The sequence below is a fragment of the Heloderma suspectum genome, chromosome 4, assembly GCF_057233095.1.
Source record: "Heloderma suspectum isolate Gila_16-S chromosome 4, 16-S_ref, whole genome shotgun sequence".
Lineage (NCBI taxonomy): Eukaryota > Metazoa > Chordata > Lepidosauria > Squamata > Helodermatidae > Heloderma > Heloderma suspectum.
This window is the reverse complement of record NC_139461.1, coordinates 253,031,832-253,051,103: the sequence shown is the minus strand read 5'-3', so window position 1 is coordinate 253,051,103 and position 19,272 is coordinate 253,031,832. Positions and strand designations below refer to the sequence as shown.

General features: G+C 41.8%; 1 protein-coding gene across 6 annotated transcripts in view; it reads left to right on the top strand.

The window, feature by feature from the left end:
- C4H1orf116 (chromosome 4 C1orf116 homolog) overlaps positions 1-19,272 on the top strand; it is a 24,954-nt gene extending 5,682 nt beyond the window's left edge. For 4 of the 6 annotated variants that reach the window (XM_084853361.1, XM_084853359.1, XM_084853360.1 and 1 more), the window contains exons 2-4: positions 11,917-12,073; positions 14,204-14,378; positions 16,909-19,272. In XM_084853361.1, the coding sequence (XP_084709487.1) occupies positions 11,960-12,073; positions 14,204-14,378; positions 16,909-18,380 (1,761 nt within the window). In that variant the 5' untranslated portion in view covers positions 11,917-11,959 and the 3' untranslated portion in view covers positions 18,381-19,272. Of the gene's footprint in view, positions 1-635; positions 933-11,916; positions 12,074-14,203; positions 14,379-16,908 lie in introns of those variants that run through there. The other 2 variants (XM_084853356.1, XM_084853357.1) reach the window with 2 other exon arrangements.

Here is a 19,272-nt window from a genome sequence, read left to right as displayed (position 1 = left end):
CTATTTATAAGATATGGGAAGTTTGGGAGATACTCAGAACATTATAAATAGTAGGGAGGAAATCAAACCATCTTAACACACAATGCTGGATCTAAGCCAGATGTTTTAGAGGAGAGGACCCAGTCCAGCATCCCACTCTCCAGAGTTATGAATATTCCCTGCCTCCATTTCTGAGCAGATGATAGAAGAGAAGCAGTATGAAAGCAGTATTCAGTATCTACTCTGAATATGACTAAGTGTGGATCCAACCCATGGATGACTGTAGTTCTTTACTATTTAGCAGCTGGTTTTGTGTCCCCCCCACCTCAATGAAATTAATGGAAGACAAAACCCACATCTCTCCTGCACTCACCATTTAATGGGGAATAATGAGTGTAATGCAACAGTCTCATTTTAGTTGCAAAACATTTCAAAGTTAAAATAAAGTCTTCACTTGTGTTGCTTCACTTCTGGCTGCCAAAGCTTAGAACTGGAAAAAAAAAAAAGTGCTTGCCCAAGAGCACATTAATCCTGCCTCCCCGTCCTTTTGGGAACAGCTGGAATGAGGAGTTTGGAGGAGGACATGTGATTGGTTGGTAGTCAGCGGTAGGGTGGAGTGAGGAAAGACAGGAGGAATTTACCTGTCTAGGTAAGTCAGTGGGAGGTCAAGAAGAGAACAGAGGAGGTGGTATAATTCATTTGGTTGTGTTGGTGCATGCATAGCAGAGTTCTTGGAATTGTTTTTATTTCCTAGTAAAGGTGAGTTAAACTCTAACTAAATTATGTTTGCTTAGGAGGATAAGAACTATTCCTGGATTTAGGTACAAATAGCAGAAGCTTGTCCCGTTTTGCTTGTATTTTTTCTCTATTTGTGGTATCTTTCTTCCTTTTACTTCTACTGACATCTTTGGGCTGGTAAAGGATTATACAAAGGCTGGATTTTTTCTATGAAGGTAAATCAGACACAGTGCAAGACTTTCCTTATAGACGCCGGAGAGAATCTTGTTGATAGCTTCAAGAGAATAATCCTTGCTGCTTTAAAAATGCCTCCTAGACTTTAGATCTGTGTTCCAGGAGAGAAATGGCTCTCTCATGTTTTCTATTCAGGATTATAAAACAATGAGAAGAATCTGTCTTTGTACTAACATCAGGGAGCAGCTTAAAAAAAGAAAAGGTGTAACTGAACAAATGCTTGTTATATATAAAATGCATTGTTATTGTCAGTAATGAGAAAGAAAACTTGCTTTAAGTTTACAGTAATTAGTAGGGTTCAAATAAATCTTTCACAGAGACTTCGATGAAAAATATTTTTAATATGGGACAGGGAAGGAAATCTGCTTCTTATCAGTGAAATGTACTTAAGTAAGTGGAATGGTGCATGCTTGTACTTTGATATTGGGCAGCTAGGATTGTGCAGGTACTTGTAAGGGGTAATGATTAGAGAGTTGTCTTTGTGTACGTCAATGTGGTTAGATGAGTAGAGTCAAGGTGCTTGTGCATGTATATTTGGCACTTTCTGTGTCTCTTGTTCTGATGTGTTTTGGCAAACATGGTGTAGAAATTGTGTTAGAGTATGTAGATGAATTCAAAGGTATATTTGAGTATTAGTGTATAGCTGCCAACACGCATTCATTCTATTGATTTTTAATATATAATTGAGTTTTTATTTTATCTTACTACTTTATATATCTGCTCCATAACAGAAGTTCTCTGGGTGTATATGGCACAATTGTCGTCATTATTTTTTAAAGTTCTTAAATAGGGTCACTAACTTTAATTTGCAGAAAATTGTTGGATGTTATATGGTTCAATCCGCTAAGCTCTGTTTGTTAGGCTTAAAATTGGGGCAAGCCCATAAATATCCCTGCAAAATAAAAACAATTATATTAACCTCTTCCTGAGGGGACTATAAAATATTATAGGGAATGTAGATAGTGGGGTACTCTTAGTATACACTTACTAGCACGCACTATGTCGGTAGTGCATATGTTGCTGTTCTGAAGGCAACCACATCTATATGATTAATTCATTCATTTCATCAAAAATTACTCGTTATCTTTCACTGCAGATCATGTGAATCAATCAGTGGCCCCCAAACGTTCATCCATAATAATGACCCAAACTATTAGGAACAACTATAACAGTAGGGGTGATGCTAGAACAGGCCTGTACAGGTTAAAATTTACCAAGCTGAACATAGCCAAAGTAGTCATGACAATCCCCCTTTTGTCCCATCACAGACAGTGAGTAAAAGTGTAAGGTTAATGTACTCATCTTGGTGGGTCAGAAGTCATGCAGGTCTATGTTGGAATCATTTGCTCAGGAAATTTTGGAAACCCATGTTATGGGGACAAGGCCTCATTGTACATCTTAACTTCCTCTGTTCTCTAAAGGAGATCTGTTGGTAATGTAAGGTGTTGGCAATTTTAAAAACTTTTTGCAACTCTAATTCCAATAGGATTGGAGATCCAGTGTGGTGTAGTAGTTGACATCCGATTAGGATCAAGGAAACACAGATTCAAACTGATTTTATCTGTACGCCACCCTGAGAACTTAATATGTAGGGCAGGATATAAATGTTTTTTAAAAATAAATAATAAAAACACCACTTGGTTATGAAGCTGACTGGGTGACCTCGGGCTAACCCAGCTTCCCCCAACTTGCTGCTCTCCAGATGTGTTGGACTAGGACTCCCATCATCTGCAGCCAACATGAGCCAATACCTCTGGATAGCATCAGGTTGGGGAAACTGGGCTATTCACTAGCCCTCAGCCTAACCTACTCACAGAGTGGTTGTGAGGATAAATATATATCCCACCATGAACTTCTGGGAGGAAATGTGAGATATAAACGCTATAATTAAATAGAATGATAATTGTAAAATTGAATATGGAGGGAGAAGCTGCCTGCTACCCTTACCACCTGTAGTGGGTTACACTGGAAGATGAAGAGTATAGTGGGTTTTCACTCACTATACCTTTCACCATCCTCTGGTGTAACCCACTACACTACCATCCTATGGTTCAGTTATTCTTTAGGAACATATTCAAGGTTCGTTAATGCTTGTAGAAAGGAGGAGGGCTCTAGACTAGGCTTTCATTTTCCAGCACTAAAACCTACATCTCCAAACTTGTCAATAAGCAAGAAATAGTGTTGAAGCTGGCACTGAATTTCACTTGTGATAGTGAACCATATTTATGGCTCCCCTTCATGGCAGGCTCCCCTTCATGGCAAGCCAGTGTCAAGCAGAACGTAGCACTAGTAGTAATCTTATGGTTTAAAGAGCACACAGCTCTTGCAGACCCAAGTGTCTTGCTTCTATCTAAGAAAGCAATGCGTCATAGTACTGAGGGCTCTGAGGGTGTGTGTATAATAAAATCATTTATTTTACCACTCTGCTTTGCCACCCACCAATTTAAATTGATTGTCCCCTGAAGCTGAAAGTCACGTAGGAAGGACTGGCAACCCACCTCCTTCAGCTGGCTCACATAAGCATTGTTGATATCTTAAGTGTTGGGCACACCCTGGTTTCATTTCCTCAAGAGTAGACAGCAGTGTATCAAGAAAACATTTTACTGCTATGTCCCATGTTCACTGTTGGTATCGTTGAATTGTTGGTTTTAGGATGCTAGTTAATATTTAATGTCTCCGATTTTAGAGCTATAAATAATGACACCTTTGTTACCCCTTAAAGCCTTTAGAACAGCTGGCCTTTGAGCTACTGAAATGTCTTTTTAGGTTCAGCTGTTTGTTTATATGTGATGTTAGCTTTTTCCTGTACTCTGCCAGTAGTAATCTTGGACAACTTGAGTAGTAAACTTGGACACATTAGATTGTAACATTAGATTGTAACACAGTGTTCATTCAATCGAAGTATCAAACCCTTCCATCTCACCTTGGAGGCACATTTGCTTCTCTTAATTTTAGAAGCAAGATGTCTGCTCACCACGTCTAGTTTGTGGTACTTGTTGATCCTATGTGGTGAGAATTTTTCTCATTTGTTCCATATGTTACTATTATAAGGTATCTTCCTCAAGAAAAAGCTCTGTAAATCCCCCTAGTCACAGTCACTTTCTTCTTGCAAGTAAATGTTACTATATAGCTGATGGCCAGGAAAGAGTGTTTCCATTAATAATAGGGCACATCTAAGACATATGTAAGATGTTCAGATCTCATTAGTAAAGAAGCCCAATCAAGTACTGAAAAAATAGTAAATTTGCTCTGGATACTACAGAGATCTAATGGATTATTTTGGCACATCAACGAAGTGTTGATTTTACATTTTCATCTCAGATGAGCTACTGATATTGGCTATCACATGATGAGCATAGAATATAAGAATACATTTGCATACTCTAGCACAGGAGAAGGAAAATCAGTATGGTGAAGAATTAATATGAGAACTCCTCAGAAATGTAGAGTCGGATGGTTTCCTGTGAATCAATAGCCTTGAACATGATTCACCTTTAAATTCTTCTGGATCCCATTGCTACCATCTAACTATGGTGCATGAGTATTTAGAATACAGAGTAATCCTGAATTTATTTCTGCTCCTGGTACCAAATCTTCTGCTGCTGTGACAATAGAGTGCCTTAGATTTCTGGTGGGGACGTATTCATTATTTATACTTTTGCATATCGTGACTTTGTTGTTATGGTACTATGATACTTATGTTGAAGCTTACTTCCAATTTACCTCTCATGCCACTAACTCCAGCCACTTAGTGTATGGCTCTAAGCCTATAGCATCTGTGTCTGATCACCTTGCCTTTTGTCCACACTGGACATCCCAAATTGATGATGGAAACCCTGCTAAATGTCTGTTGCTCACTTTTCTGCCATAAGTATCGAGTGTCAGAACACAAGCCAACGTGAGTGGACATCTGCCTGTCACTGATAGGAGAAATTGGGATTAGTCTTGATGTAGCTGCTGTGTAGAATGTCTTGATGTCAAGACCCACCAAGAGGGTTCACATAGCCAGTGTTGGGGGTGGGGGCTATGTGGGCCACTGTCAGCACCTGCCATACTTGACAGCTGTCAGGGTCCCAGCAGACACACCACTGATACCTGCCCTGGGTCACCCTTTATGTATTTTTCCAGACTGGTACTAGCCGCCATTTAAATTGTTCACAATGCCCCTGATGTAGCATAATTCTGGGGCATTATGGGAAATTTAAAATGATAGCTGTATCTTGCCATCTGGTGCAGCTTGGAACCCTGCTGCATTCCCTATGTGAAAATTAAAAGTCATGGTTTGTATAATCCAATGTTAGTCCTACCTAGAGTAGGTCCATTGAAATGAATGGGGCGTAAGTTAGACCAACATTGGATACAACCGTATGATTGGCACACATGCACCCCAATTGGTAATGAAAGTTGTTTCCTCTTTATTTTATTAGACTGTTCACTGAAGTGATAGTACACTTGTTCAGGTTGCTTTTTATATTCTGAATGGACACACCCTAAGATATTTAGCACCTACTTAGTACTTACAAATAGAACTGGCATCACTGCATTTTGAAAAGGAGCTATTTAGGACTGCTGACCTTAAATACCACTTACCCATGTTAAGAGGAGTAGTCTTCCCATCAGCTGCTGGAAACATGTCTTACTGGTTACAAAGCTTGTGACCACATCGTCACAAGGCAGTATGGCCTAATATAATGTACTGAACAAAGCTTGGGGAGGGAGTGGTAGGAAGAGACCCGAGACAGAGGTTATTCTTGCTCCTGCCGCTGGTTTTGTCGCATAGTCCTGGGCAAGCCTATTAGTTGCTTGAACTGAAGCTGCATTATGATATCCTCAAGATGGCTTGACTCTTTGGCTGAAAGATTCAGGTCTGACCCTGTGGAAAATCTGCCGTGGGATTGGCTATGTAAGAACATAAGAAGAGCCATGCTGGATCAGACCAAGGGTCTATCTAGTCTGGCATTCTGTTCAAACAGTGGCTACCCAGCTGCCCATGGGAAACCCACAGGACATGAGTGCAAAAGTACACAACAAGGGGGAAGGAAACTTTAGTAGAGCAACTGTGAATGCCTGAGGACTGGGTCATATGCCTGTTTATCTTGGAAGTGCAGAAGGAGGAGATCAGGGTGCTTTCTTCTGAGGCTTTTATTGTGTAGTCACCCTGCCTCATTGACACAATTTTACAGGGGGTCCAGACAATGCCATCTTCCATTTGTAACCCTGCATGTTTTCCCACAGCTTCTTCTGTCCTTTTTCTTATCTCAGGGGGAAAAAAAAACATTAAGAAGAGAACCAGTTCATCTTCTGCACAGTGTCTTTCGATTAGTAGCACTAGGAGCCCTCCATCTGAAACTGTGGTTTGGTGTAGGTTTGCACATCATGGTTTTGAGGCAGTTCTGGTTAGGTCTAACCATAGTTAGTTCCAATGAGGACATAATGCTAAAGTATGATACAATAAACTGTGGAAGGAAGGAGGTAAATAGCAAACAAGAGGAGCTTACAAGCCTGTGGCACATTTCCAATCTTCAAGCCATGGGCAATGTGATGGTATGATTTGACATGGAGAATCACATCAGAATGTGTGAGGCTTGGGTAAATACATCTATTGTATTTCTGTATGGCAGGTTGTATCATTTCCTGTCCAATCAGGCCTTCGCTAGTATAGGTGAGGGTAAACTAGTGTGCCCTAATGGCAAGGGACCAGGAAGCTATGAAGCTTACTGGGTGACCTTCAGCCAGTTGCTATCTCTTAGCCTAACCTACCTTGCAGGGCTGTTGTGAAGAAAAAAAAGGCACATCATTTATGCTGCTTTGAACTTTTTTAATAAAAGGTGGGACATAAAGTGTATGTTTGCTGGGATTGCAGGGTGGGGTATGTTTATAGAGAGGATTTTTCTTGGCAAATGCCCTATCTCCATCATTGCCCTTTCTAGCTGGTCTTTAGTTTGGTTTTGGAGGCTGGCTGTGGAGTCTTGTCTGACTGTCCTCTTGCCATAAGTCTAGGATTTCTGGACATGCCCTAAACTCCAGCCTCTGAAGAGTGATCAGGACTTCCTTGGTTCAGGAGTCGGACTTCCTCCTTGCACTCTAGACTGCAGTTCACATCAGCCCTCCACTGGTCCCTAGGGTGGCCACTTACACATTGCCAATAAAGAGCATAAAGGAGGACATGCATAACATTTGCATATGCTAATTTATATGTATAGATTAACATTTAGAAATAACTGCTATAATTTAAATAGAATATAATACAACTCATCGTAGTGGAGAAGAGTGACTAGGTAACCCGTGTGCCTGTTCAGTCTGCTGTCCAGGTGCTAACTGTTAATGGTAACTTCAAGACCCCTGCTCTCACTCCTTGTGGTTCTGACTTCAAACTAGACTCGAGCTGGACAGCACATCAAATAGAGGACAACTTCCAATAAAAGGCAGTCCTCTGACAGCTCTACAAAGTAGAAGACTGCCCTCTGTAAAGTAGGACATCTGGTCACCCTGGGACCAGCACAGCTGACTTCCTGTCTTGTATGTAGCAGTGAAAGGCATCTGCTTTCCTGTAAGACACAACCCACACTACTAACTGTGCATTACAACACCAAAATAGAAACAGGGGAAGAGGTTGTCCAATGGACCCTTTCTAAAAGACCCTGTTCCTTAACCATACTTAGAGTGTATGTGTGTGTCCTGTCCCTTTAAGGCATTCTCCTTCACACAAGGAATGTCAGGTATGTGCCAGGAAAACACACACCCTGGCCTCTGCCCTAAGTAAATAGGCACATTACCTATAGCTTCTAACAACCTTGAATTATTTAAAGTTTATCTACACTTTTCCAGTGTTGCTGGCTCATAGGCATTGTTGTTATTATTTTATTAGAGTGACATATTCTTTTGATAGATCATTCTTCTGTTTCCTTATCATTCCAAATGAATGTGTTTCTATGGAAAGAAACTTGGGCCTCACAAAGCATAATATAATGCACATCGAGCATACAAGTTTTCTGCTTTCCCCCCAAGACTGGGAAATCTTCCATAAAGGAAATACTCACATTACTGTGATTTAAGTTGGGTCATGTTTGGTGGAGCATTGGTCTTCGTTTCTGGCTTTCGGCGTGCAAGCCTCTATGGTCATTTATTAAACATTCTTGACTGAAATGACCTTAAAACGATTTCTTTTATACCTGTTGCTGACTAGGAACTAAATACAAGGGCTAGGTACTAAATACAGTGAGAAGTGATGTTCAACTCAAAATGAAAACTCATTTCAGAGGTAGCTGATGGGGCAATTTCACTAGGGTGTCTCACAGCAGTTCAAAGGGAGATCATTCCTCTGTGACTGATCTTTTAATGAACTGAAACAGAAGGAAGAAGGTATAACCTTCTGAAGAGCAGAAAGCTAATTTTGTCAATGTGGCATTTCTCAATGTTGCTAGAATTAGCAACAGTGGTTGACGAGCAAGAAATGCAATAGGAAAGACCTCATGAAAGAGGAAAGTACTGTTTACAGCTAGTGTTGTGGTATGATGCGGTGATGGCTCAGCCTCTTATGCTGATCTTGCTAGTCTCTCCAGACTATTTTTATCTTTGAATCTAGCAGAGGTTAGAACTGGAATTGCCCCACAAACATGTGGCTTACTGTAGATTGGTGCTCTGAATCAGAGAACCAATTGCCTGTAAATTCACATCTTGCATGGCAAATCCAGCATAATCCATGTCCTGGTAATGAGGTTTCTATACGAGGCATTTATTTTATGCTCATCATCCTCTACTCACAGTTGTTTACGGGTTCTTTAGATGAGGTTGTGACTGTCCAGTTTCACTTCTGTTTGTAAACAGCACCTTTGGTGAGTTTTTTTAGAGCAGGGAAAATTGGGGGGGGTATTTCTGAAAGCAAAAGAAAGCACTGTTTCCACTTGTCATAGAATCATAGAATCATAGAATAGTAGGGTTGGAAGGGGCCTACAAGGCCATCGAGTCCAACCCCCTGCTCAATGCAGGAATCCAAGTCAGAGCATCCCTGACAAATGGCTGTCCAGCCTCGTCTTGAAGGCCTCCAGTGTGGGAGAGCCCACCACCTCCCCAGGAAATTGGTTCCATTGCCGTATTGCTCTGACACTCAGGAAGTTTTTCCTGATGTTCAGTCGGAATCTGGCTTCCTGTAACTTGAGCCCATTATTCCGTGTCCTGCACTCTGGGATAATCAAGAAGAGATCCTGGCCTTCTTCTCTGTGACAACCTTTCAAGTACTTGAAGAGCGCTATCATATCTCCCCTCAGTCTTCTCTTCTCAAGGCTAAACATGCCCAGTTCTTTCAGTCTCTCTTCATAGGGCTTTGTTTCCAGTCCCCTGATCATCTTTGTTGCCCTCCTTTGAACCCTCTCCAGCTTGTCTGCATCCTTCTTAAAGTGTGGTGCCCAGAACTGGACACAGTACTCCAGATGAGGCCTAACCAGTGCTGAGTAGAGGGGAACTAGTACTTCCCGGGATTTGGAAGCGATGCTTCTATGAATGCAGCCCAAAATAGCATTTGCCTTTTTTGCAGCCACATCACATTGTTGGCTCATATTCAGCTTGTGATCGACGACAATTCCAAGATCCTTCTCGCTCGTAGTGTGGTTGAGCCACGTATCCCCCATCTTGTAACTGTGCATTTGGTTTCTTTTTCCTAGGTGCAGAACTTGGCATTTGTCCCTATTAAATGCCATTCTGTTGTTTTCTGCCCAGCACTCCAGTCTATCCAGATCACTTTGAATTTTGTTTCTGTCTTCCAAAGTATTAGCTATCCCTCCCAATTTTGTGTCATCTGCAAATTTGATCAGCATTCCCTGCACCTCCTCCTCCAAGTCATTAATAAAAATATTGAAGAGCACTGGGCCCAGGACTGAGCCCTGCGGTACCCCACTCGTTACCTCTCCCCAGCTTGAGAAGGTCCCATTGATAAGCACTCTTTGAGTCCGATTCTGTAGCCAACTGTGGATCCACATGATCGTTGTTTCATCTAGCCCACTTCGAGCTAGTTTGCTCATCAGGATATCATGGGGCACTTTGTCGAAAGCTTTGCTGAAGTCGAGGTATATGATGTCTACAGCATTCCCACGGTCTACAAGGGAGGTGACTTGATCAAAAAATGAGATCAGATTTGTCTGGCAGGACTTGTTTTTGACAAATCCATGTTGGCTTCGAGTAATCACTGCATTGTTGTCAAGGTGCTTCCAGATGGATTGCTTTATGATCTGCTCCAGAATTTTCCCAGGGATTGATGTCAGACTGACTGGTCTGTAGTTCCCAGGTTCCTCCTTTTTACCCTTTTTGAAGATAGGGACAACGTTAGCCCTCCTCCAGTCATCTGGCACTTCCCCGGTCCTCCATGATTTCTCAAAGAGAATAGACAGCGGTTCTGAGAGCTCTTCTGCCAGTTCCTTTATGACTCTAGGATGCAGTTCATCTGGCCCTGGAGATTTGAACTCATTCAAAGTAATGAGGTGTTCCTTGACCATATGCCTGTCGATCTCAAGCTGCAATCCTGCCCCTTCAGCCTGTACTTCGCCTTTGCCAGGGGGGTCATAGACCCTCTTTTGGGAGAAGACTGAGCCAAAGTAGGAATTGAGCACCTCTGCCTTTTCTTTGTCATCTGTTATCATTTTGCCATCCTTATTTAATAGCTGAACAACCATTTCTTTCCTCTGCCTTTTACTATGCACGTAGCTGAAGAAAGCCTTTTTGTTGTTTTTAGCATCCCTCGCTAACCTCACCTCGTTCTCCGCTTTAGCCTTCCTGACGCCATCCCTGCAATTCTGTGCTACCTGCCTGTACTCTTCCTTTGTTACTTGGCCTTCTTTCCACTTCCTATATGTGTCCTTTTTTGTTTTCAGGTCATCCCTAAGCTTTTTGTGAAGCCACATTGGCTTCTTCTGTTGTCTTCCACCTTTTCTTCTTGTTGGAATTGTTTGTGATTGTGCCTTGAGAATTTCCTTTTTTAAAAGTTCCCACCCATCTTGGACTCCTTTTCTCGCTAGCATTGCTTGCCATGGGACCTTACTGATCATTGTTCTGAGTTTATTAAAATCAGCTTTCCTAAAATCCAGGGTACGCGTTTGAGTACACTCGGCTTTTGCTTCCCTTAGAACCAAGAACTCAAGTACAACATGGTCGCTTTCCCCCAGAGTTCCTGTAACTGCTACTTTATCCACTAAGTCATCTCTGTTGGTTAGGATCAAGTCAAGGATAGCCGATCCTCTAGTTCCTTCCTCTACTTTCTGTAGGAGGAAGTTATCCGCCACACAAGTCAGGAATTTCCTGGAGGGGCCATGTCTAACTGTGCTATTCCGCTATACCACAGTGCCACCTAGAGGTTATGTAACAGAAAAGCAGGAAAGGAAACGTTCTTCATGTAGTGCTTGGATCTGAATTCTGCGATGAAACCAAAAGCAGATGGAGCAGATTAATATCCTTGTGTAGAAAATCTATCATCTAGGACATAGGGGCTGGGGCTTGGATACAGGAGCTTTCAGTTACATTCTCATACCAGCATCCATTTCTGACCTGCATACTTTGTGAACACCATTACTGTGTTCACTGCACAGACAATGTAAGTGTCTAATAGAACAATTGTGAAGAATAGCTCTCAAATAATGCTGTGCATGCTTGCAACATACCATGTGAATGAGTAAATCCAATGGCTTTCATTAAACCATTCTCTGAAATTTTCAGTAATGAGTGTATTGACTGGTGGATCTCAATGACTGTGAATGTGGGCATTGTTCTATATATTATCGTGAGCTGCCTTAAATATAAGAGAGGCAGAATTTAAATGTGTTAAATATTTTTGATGAAATCTTTGAAAAATTATATTTGTATATAGCAAATGATATTTGTATGCATCAACCAACAGCATTTATTCATTACTAACCTTATTTTGACTTTGTTCTGAAATTGCAGTATATGTTCATGGTTTATCTTGTGTTTCCCTTCCAGAGTTCTTGGGCCATACTTACTGCTGTCTTGTCTGGCTTGTGATATGCCTAAAAAGGATTTCTGGGTAGGGACAGCTGATCCAAATCCCACAGCAATTGTTGGTAGTGCAGGCAGCTGTGACAGTATGATCAGTAACGAGTCCACCTCATCTGAAATGGTACATTTACTTTAATTCATCTTTTCCATGTAGTCTCAGAAGTTTTGAGAGAGCTTGTAAAATGAAATAATGTAACACATTTCTAAAACATTTGAGAAATATGAAAGTTTAAGCACCATCTTAGACTTGGGTAAAAATTTTCAGTTCAAAGTAAGGCAAAATAAAAATCTTTCAGGCAGCATCTCTGAAATTACCTGTAAGGTAGAGCTATATATGGTAAATCTTGATAAGTAGTTAATGCTACAACACAGAAGCCTCTGTAACACACACCAGCCCTCTTTCCTCCCAGATGGAAAGAATGAGGAGCATGAATCCTCTAGCTGCTTTTAATTTTCTGTGGTCCTGACATGGGTGATATAAGGAAGACTATTTACACTCTGTGCCCAACTGCACCGCCCTCAGAATCTTGTATCCAGAATAACGTTCTGTGTGTTCTGCACATTAAGAATGCCTTCTGGGCTTTACTTTGTAGAATTCTGATTACAATCTCCAGGTTTTCAGACTTTTTTTCTCAGAGGGGTTAAAGACTAGCAGACAGGAAATGGGGACAAAAGAAAGAGGAAATCAGGGTTGGTGAAGAGCAGCAGACTTGGGAAGGATAACACCAGCCAGGCTCCTTCTGATGACCATCTGAAGATGATCACATGTGGTTTGTGGTTTTCTTTGGGAGGGTGGTTGGCTGTGTTAGAGCCTTTAACAGGCAGAGGCCATGTATTTCAATCTCTTTGGTACACCATGTTGGAGAATTTTATTCAATCTGCATTTTTAATGAACCGATATAATCACAAATCCTGGATTAATACACAGATCAGGACACAGTTATCCATCAGATTGTGCATTTGTCCAGATTTTGCCATCTGTTCTCTGCAGAATAATAATAATGTATATAAATGCATATTTCAAAGAAAACTGTATACAAGAAAAAGAAAAATGTGTATTTTAGGGGAAAATACATACAATTTAAATGCTAATTTTCATGTGGTTTTAAAAATGCAGAAAATGGGACTGAATGGATTTATGGTTGAACATATGTGTAACTGACATGGATTAGAAATAGATTGATCCATCCTTACCATGGGACTTCATACCTTAGATATTGAACCTGCCTCCCTAGCTCAATTCCAGCCACTATGCTTCTCTCTTATGAACCCTTTCAAGGATGTTCTATAAACACATTGAACAAATTTACTCACAGTTTAATACTGTCACTCTAATGTTTAGGGTGGAGTGGATTTCTGTCCATTGAGTGTGTGTATCTTTATCAGCTTACAATGCCTGTTTTGTTTCATACGCACATAGTGAGACTAAGGAAAATTACGTCCTGTCTGACTTGAGGCTTAGCAGATATGCACTAGCCACAAATTACAGTTCTGAATTGAGCTTCCATTCATTCTGTTGCATGCTAAAACTAAACCTGTGCATAGAATTAAGGAAGTGCAGAGTAGTTTTGCTATTGTTTGGCTTCTACCTTGCTTTCAATCTCTGTAATAAATCTGTGCCTTGAAAGAATGTCTCTCTTACATGACTTATGCCTGGAACAGCCCTCTCCAACTTGGTGCCCTCCCAATGTTTCAGACTACAACTGTTATCATATGCTGGTTGGGGTTGATGGGAGTTGTAGCACAACACATCGGAAGGGCACCAGGTTGGGAGAGGCTGACCTGGAAGATGCAAGAAAGGCCTAATGAATGGCCAATACTATAGCACTCCAATTTTACATATCCATTATCCATTAGGATTCATAAACAGAATGTGAATGTGTTCTTAAATGCTGTTTGGCACTCAAATCTAATTCGTAAATTAACTAAAGGGCTGAACACATCTACTTTAAACCAAAAACCTCATGACAGTGATATTTCAAATCATTGACCGTACTTCCAATATTGGTGGTTGCAGAAAATTGATGCCTTGTTTTTGACAAAAGAAAATCAACAGAGGTTTTTACTGATCTTGATTATAAAGACTAGATAATGTTTCTGGGTAAATGTAACAGGGCAAACAGAATCCCCACTAATTAATGGAAAACTGGTTGGAAAGTAAGTAAATGAAGTTGGAGTTCATTGTTCTTAATAGTGGGCTTTTATGTCTCCTTGTTGGTATTGCTCAAGGTTTTTTGTTTTTCTCTTGAAGAGTGACAGTGGTTATGACTATCTATCAGTGGAGGAGAAAGAATGTCTTATGTTCCTTGAAGAAACATTAGATTCTTTGGATACTGAAGCAGACAGCAGACTTTCCACTGATGAGGTGGAGACTGCTGAGCCTTCAAAGCATCCACGAACGTGGCCTACAAGAGATGTTCCCAAAGGTAAGCTTGTGAAGTACGCTATAGCTGCCTTGCATGCCAGTTTTCTTGGTAGAAAGGTGGGGTCCTAAATAAATAAATAAATAAATAAAGGGTGACCTGTAACAGGCACATTCAGTTGAAGCTTCATTTTTGGCTGAAGTTAAGCAGGGTGAGGGAATAGAACTTGGATCTAGTTTTCCAGTTACAGGTTTCCCGATTGTGAGGAGAGAGTCCTTTGCATGTATAGCTGTACATCTAAGACTCTCTGTAAATGTTCTAATAAGTGCATAAAATTCAGGGGCAGATTTTGCTACTGTGATACTGCTGCTTCTCCACCCAAAGCACACATTCATGTTAGCCCTTTTGAACATCTGAAAAGGCTCTAATCTACTGTATTTGTGCTGGGGCTGTCTCTTTAGGTTTGGCAACCTAAAAATATCACAAGTCAAGACAAAATTATATTTCTTCTTAAGATGTGGAGAAACTGAAGTCAAAACCAGTTTTTGAAAACAGGTGTTTTTGGTCAACAAGTACACATCGTCGTCATAAATTAAGTTGGCACTTCACTCACAGATATCATCCGCTGTCTTACCCCTTGGGCCTCAGGCCTGGGTCTCATTGTTTTTAATGTGATAAATATACCATCCAGGGATTTTATTATTATTATTATTATTAAATTTATTAATCGCCCATCTGGCTGGTCACCCAGCCACTCTGGGCGATGTACAACATACAATAAAACAGTTTAAAACAATAAAATTCTACAATAAAAACATTTTCTAAAATACCCTAACCCACCCCAAATGCCTGCCTGAACAACCACGTTTTTAATCCACGATGAAAGCTCATTAAAGAGGGGGCACGACGGAGTTCCCTAGGGAGGGAGTTCCACAGAGTGGGGGCCACCACAGAAAAGGCCCTCTCCCTCGTCCCCACCAGTCTAGCTGTCCTGGCTGATGGGACAGAGAGAAGGCCATCCGAGGCTGATCTTGTTAAGCGGCCTGTCTGGTGCTGCTGGAGGCGCTCCTTAAGATAGGCTGGGCCGGAACCATATAGGGTTTTAAAGGTCAAAAACAACACCTTGAATTTGGCCTGGAAAACAACTGGTAACCAGTGCAACTCCTTCAGCACTGGAGTGATGTGATCTCGCCGGCGGCTGCCTTTAATCAGGCGAGCCGCCGCGTTCTGTACCAGCTGCAGTTTCCGAACCATCTTCAAGGGTAACCCCACGTAGAGCGCATTACAGTAGTCTAAATGAGAGGAGACCAGGGCATGTACTAACAATGGGAGCAGATGGTCGGGAAGGAAGGGGCGCAGCCGCCATATCAGATGGAGTTGATACAGTGCTGTCTGGCTCACAGCTGACACCTGAGCCTCCATGGACAGCTGGGAGCCCAAAATGACCCCCAGGCTGCGGATCTGGTCTTTCAAGGGTAGCCGTACCCCATTCAACATCAGGTCAACATCCCCCAACCTCCTCTTGTCTCCCACCAAAAGTACCTTGGTCTTGTCAGGGTTCAGCTTCAGCTTATTCCTCCCCATCCAGCCACTCACCATCTCCAGACATTTGGACAGGGATTCTACAGCCAACCTTGGTGAAGATTTGAATGAGAGGTAGAGCTGCGTGTCATCCGCATATTGATGACACTGCACCCCAAACCTCCTGATGATAGCCCCCAGCGGCTTCACATAGATGTTAAATAGCATCGGGGAGAGGATGGAACCCTGTGGCACCCCACAAGTAAGTGGCCACGGGTCCGAAACCTCCTCTCCCAGAGCTACCCTCTGGTACCTGCCGGAGAGGAAGGACCGGAACCACCGCAATACGGTGTCTCCAATGCCCAACCCCTCCAGGCGGTCCAGGAGGATACTGTGGTCAATGGTATCAAAAGCCGCTGAGAGGTCGAGGAGAACAAGGAAGGAGCATTCACCCCTATCCAGAGTCCTCCTCATATCATCTACCAAGGCCGTTTCTGTCCCATGCCCAAGCCTGAAGCCCGACTGAAATGGGTCTAGATAATCAGTTTCTTCCAAGTGTGCCTTCAACTGCACCGCCACCACCCGCTCAATCACCTTGCCCCAAAATGGCAGATTTTACAATATATTTTGATGAAGCGAATATTGTGTTTTGAATGCATCCTTGTATGTTAAGAGCTGGTATCTTACCATGGCAAGGCAAGCAATTTAAGCAGATGGATTTGCTCTGGTGTGGCAAATGGCAGCACTTGCATTTCTCTCTCTCTCCTTTACACTCCAGGGAAGGTGTTTAAGTTGTCCCCTTGTTGGAAATTTGCTCATCTCCTGTTCACATTGCACTGTTGATGACAGCCCATCAAATAGATATAGTAAAGTATAATATGGGAATTGAGACTCTATTTCTCCTCCTCTTCAGCCCACGTTACCCTCTGCTAATCATCTTTCTTCCTTTGGATTGGAGCCACTACTTTTCTCCTTGCTTGGGGTAAAAAAAAAAAAAAAAAAGTAAAAAAAAAGAGTAAGGGGCATTAATTCTTCTTCTGTCTCCCCTACCCTCTTTTTCTCAATATTGTAGAGCTGGCTCATGAACATCTTGGAAAGTATAAACAAATGGAACCAAAGAGCAAAAAATGTGTGACTGTTCCTGTTGTCACCTCAAATCCAGGCCACCATAGCTTTCCAAGGAACATCAGTGTAAAAAGTGCAACTCAAACATCCAAGGTTTTTCTTGCTGAAGCAACAGGGTCTAATGCTGATGATCCAAAAGCTCTTCCTCAGATATGTCTGACTTCATGGGGGTTTCCTGTGCGTGAGACCCTGGACATACCAAATGACCAGCCCAAGATGAATACCCAGTCAAAGGCCCCTGGTTTGGAATCTGTAGTTATTCCACCTCCTGAACCATTCCAGGACCAGAGGCAGGCCCATCCCAAAACAGGGCAAGAGTCACCACTTCTCAACAAAGATTACAAAAAAGATGCTGAAAGTGGGATGAGACCTCACTCTGAATATAAGAGGAATGTTGATGTAGCAGACGGATATGAAGTTGCACCTGCTCAGCGGGAGGTTTCACCAGAGAAAATGGAGCTAGCAATTGGAAAAGAAGCCATTCTGAAACCTGTGTCTCCTAAAACTAACAAGAAGCATTCTGAACAAATTATTGGTACTCAAGAAAATTATCAAAAATCTACTACTCTGGAAGAACCTGTCCTAGATTCCAACTTCAAGCAAGGTCCTCCCACTGCCCCCAAACCCAGAAAACTGCCACCAAATATTATTCTCAAAACCAGCAAAAGTAATGCAGTGTCACTCAATGTGGATCCGAATCACAAGATAAAAGTGCTATCTCCAGCCAATGGTAGACCAAGAGCTGCAACTGGTGACTCTTCCATGGAGAAGGCACATTCTCTCCAAAAAGAACAAGAGAGAGCCAGAAGGGAGGCTCTTCAGAAACTTGGACTCCCACTGGATAAAGAAAAAGATCCAGATGATCACATGACCAAAACCTCTGCTTACTCAAAGCCAACAGAGACTTCCAGGTCTAGCAGTAGGGAGAATGTAAATATGGATGACATCACTCCAATTAAGAAACCTGACCAGCAGCAAGGCCAAGTTGGCGAGAATGCAGTCCACCCAATGGAGATGAATATCTCAGGTGTCAAACAGGCGAATTTCAAATCCATCACGCTGGAGCGTTCAGGTGTGGATCTGAGCCGTTACATCTCATCTGGTAGTGAGGACCAGAATGGTAAGAACAGTGGTTCAGTTGGCAAAATGTCCTTTTTGGACAAGATTACTCCAAGCTTTCTCAGGAGTAGCCGGCCGCGCCCAGCTTCCCTTGGCATGGGAAAAGACTTTGTTGATCTGAAGGAAAACAAAATGCATAATGCTGAGCTGGAGAAAAGTGACAAGCGAAGATCTTATCCACTTCAGCACCCCTCCAAGCTGCCCAGACCACCTTGTGTCAGTGTGAAAATCACTCCTAAGGGAGCCACAGAGGAGCACAGAAGGGAAGCTCTGAAAAAACTTGGCCTATTGAAGGAGTAAACCAAATAGCTGGTTTAATACAAAAACAGTATGTTCAGTTGTGGATAATGGGTTTGCTTGCTTACTCCCTCCTCTTCCAAAGTGGGAGGAATTGCAATATAGGTTGATCTAGGTATGCTTGGTGAGTTAACCAGCAGTGGTTTCAGCTTATTGGCAAGAGAACTAGCATCTCACTCAGCCTTTGCTTTTATCTCTACTTCTGTAGAGGTGAATTAACTCTGCCATTTAGGTTAGACTTCTCACCAACTCGAAATGCCCCCACCTGTATAGCATGTGTTTTGTATATAATGTACAAGGTATGACTATTTGTATATAATAAATATGTGGTTAACTGGAAGGAGGAAATATTATTTGATTGTAATTACCATGGCAAACCATGAACTCTGGATATAAAGAGGCCTTGTATCATGACAATAGCCATATGGCTAGAACTCTTTAGTCAAGATGGAATTGCAATACTGGGGCATTTTGGCCCCTTTTTAAATATGTGTACCTGCTATAATCTGGTGTGTACACTGAAGCCAGTGAAACCAGCAGGTCTGGTATAGCTACCTAGATGATCCATGCACTGGATATTTAATAAATTGCCAAGAATGCATTGGGTATGAATCTTAAGCCTCCCATTGTGAAAGATGAAGTATTTGACAGTTCACCTACAATGTGGCTTCAAAATGGCTGGCTAACAGTTGATTAAAAAACAAACAAACACTAGAACCAAAGTTGATTGTGTCCTACTTTAGCTTGGTGTACCTGCTTATGTGAACAAATTATGGTTGTATGTTGATTTAAAATTATGCAGCTTTTTAGAATGAAAAGTGTGTGTGTGTGTGTGTGTGTGTGTGCGCGCGCTTTAAAAAGATTGAATAATAAAGTAAACTATTTTATATGGAAA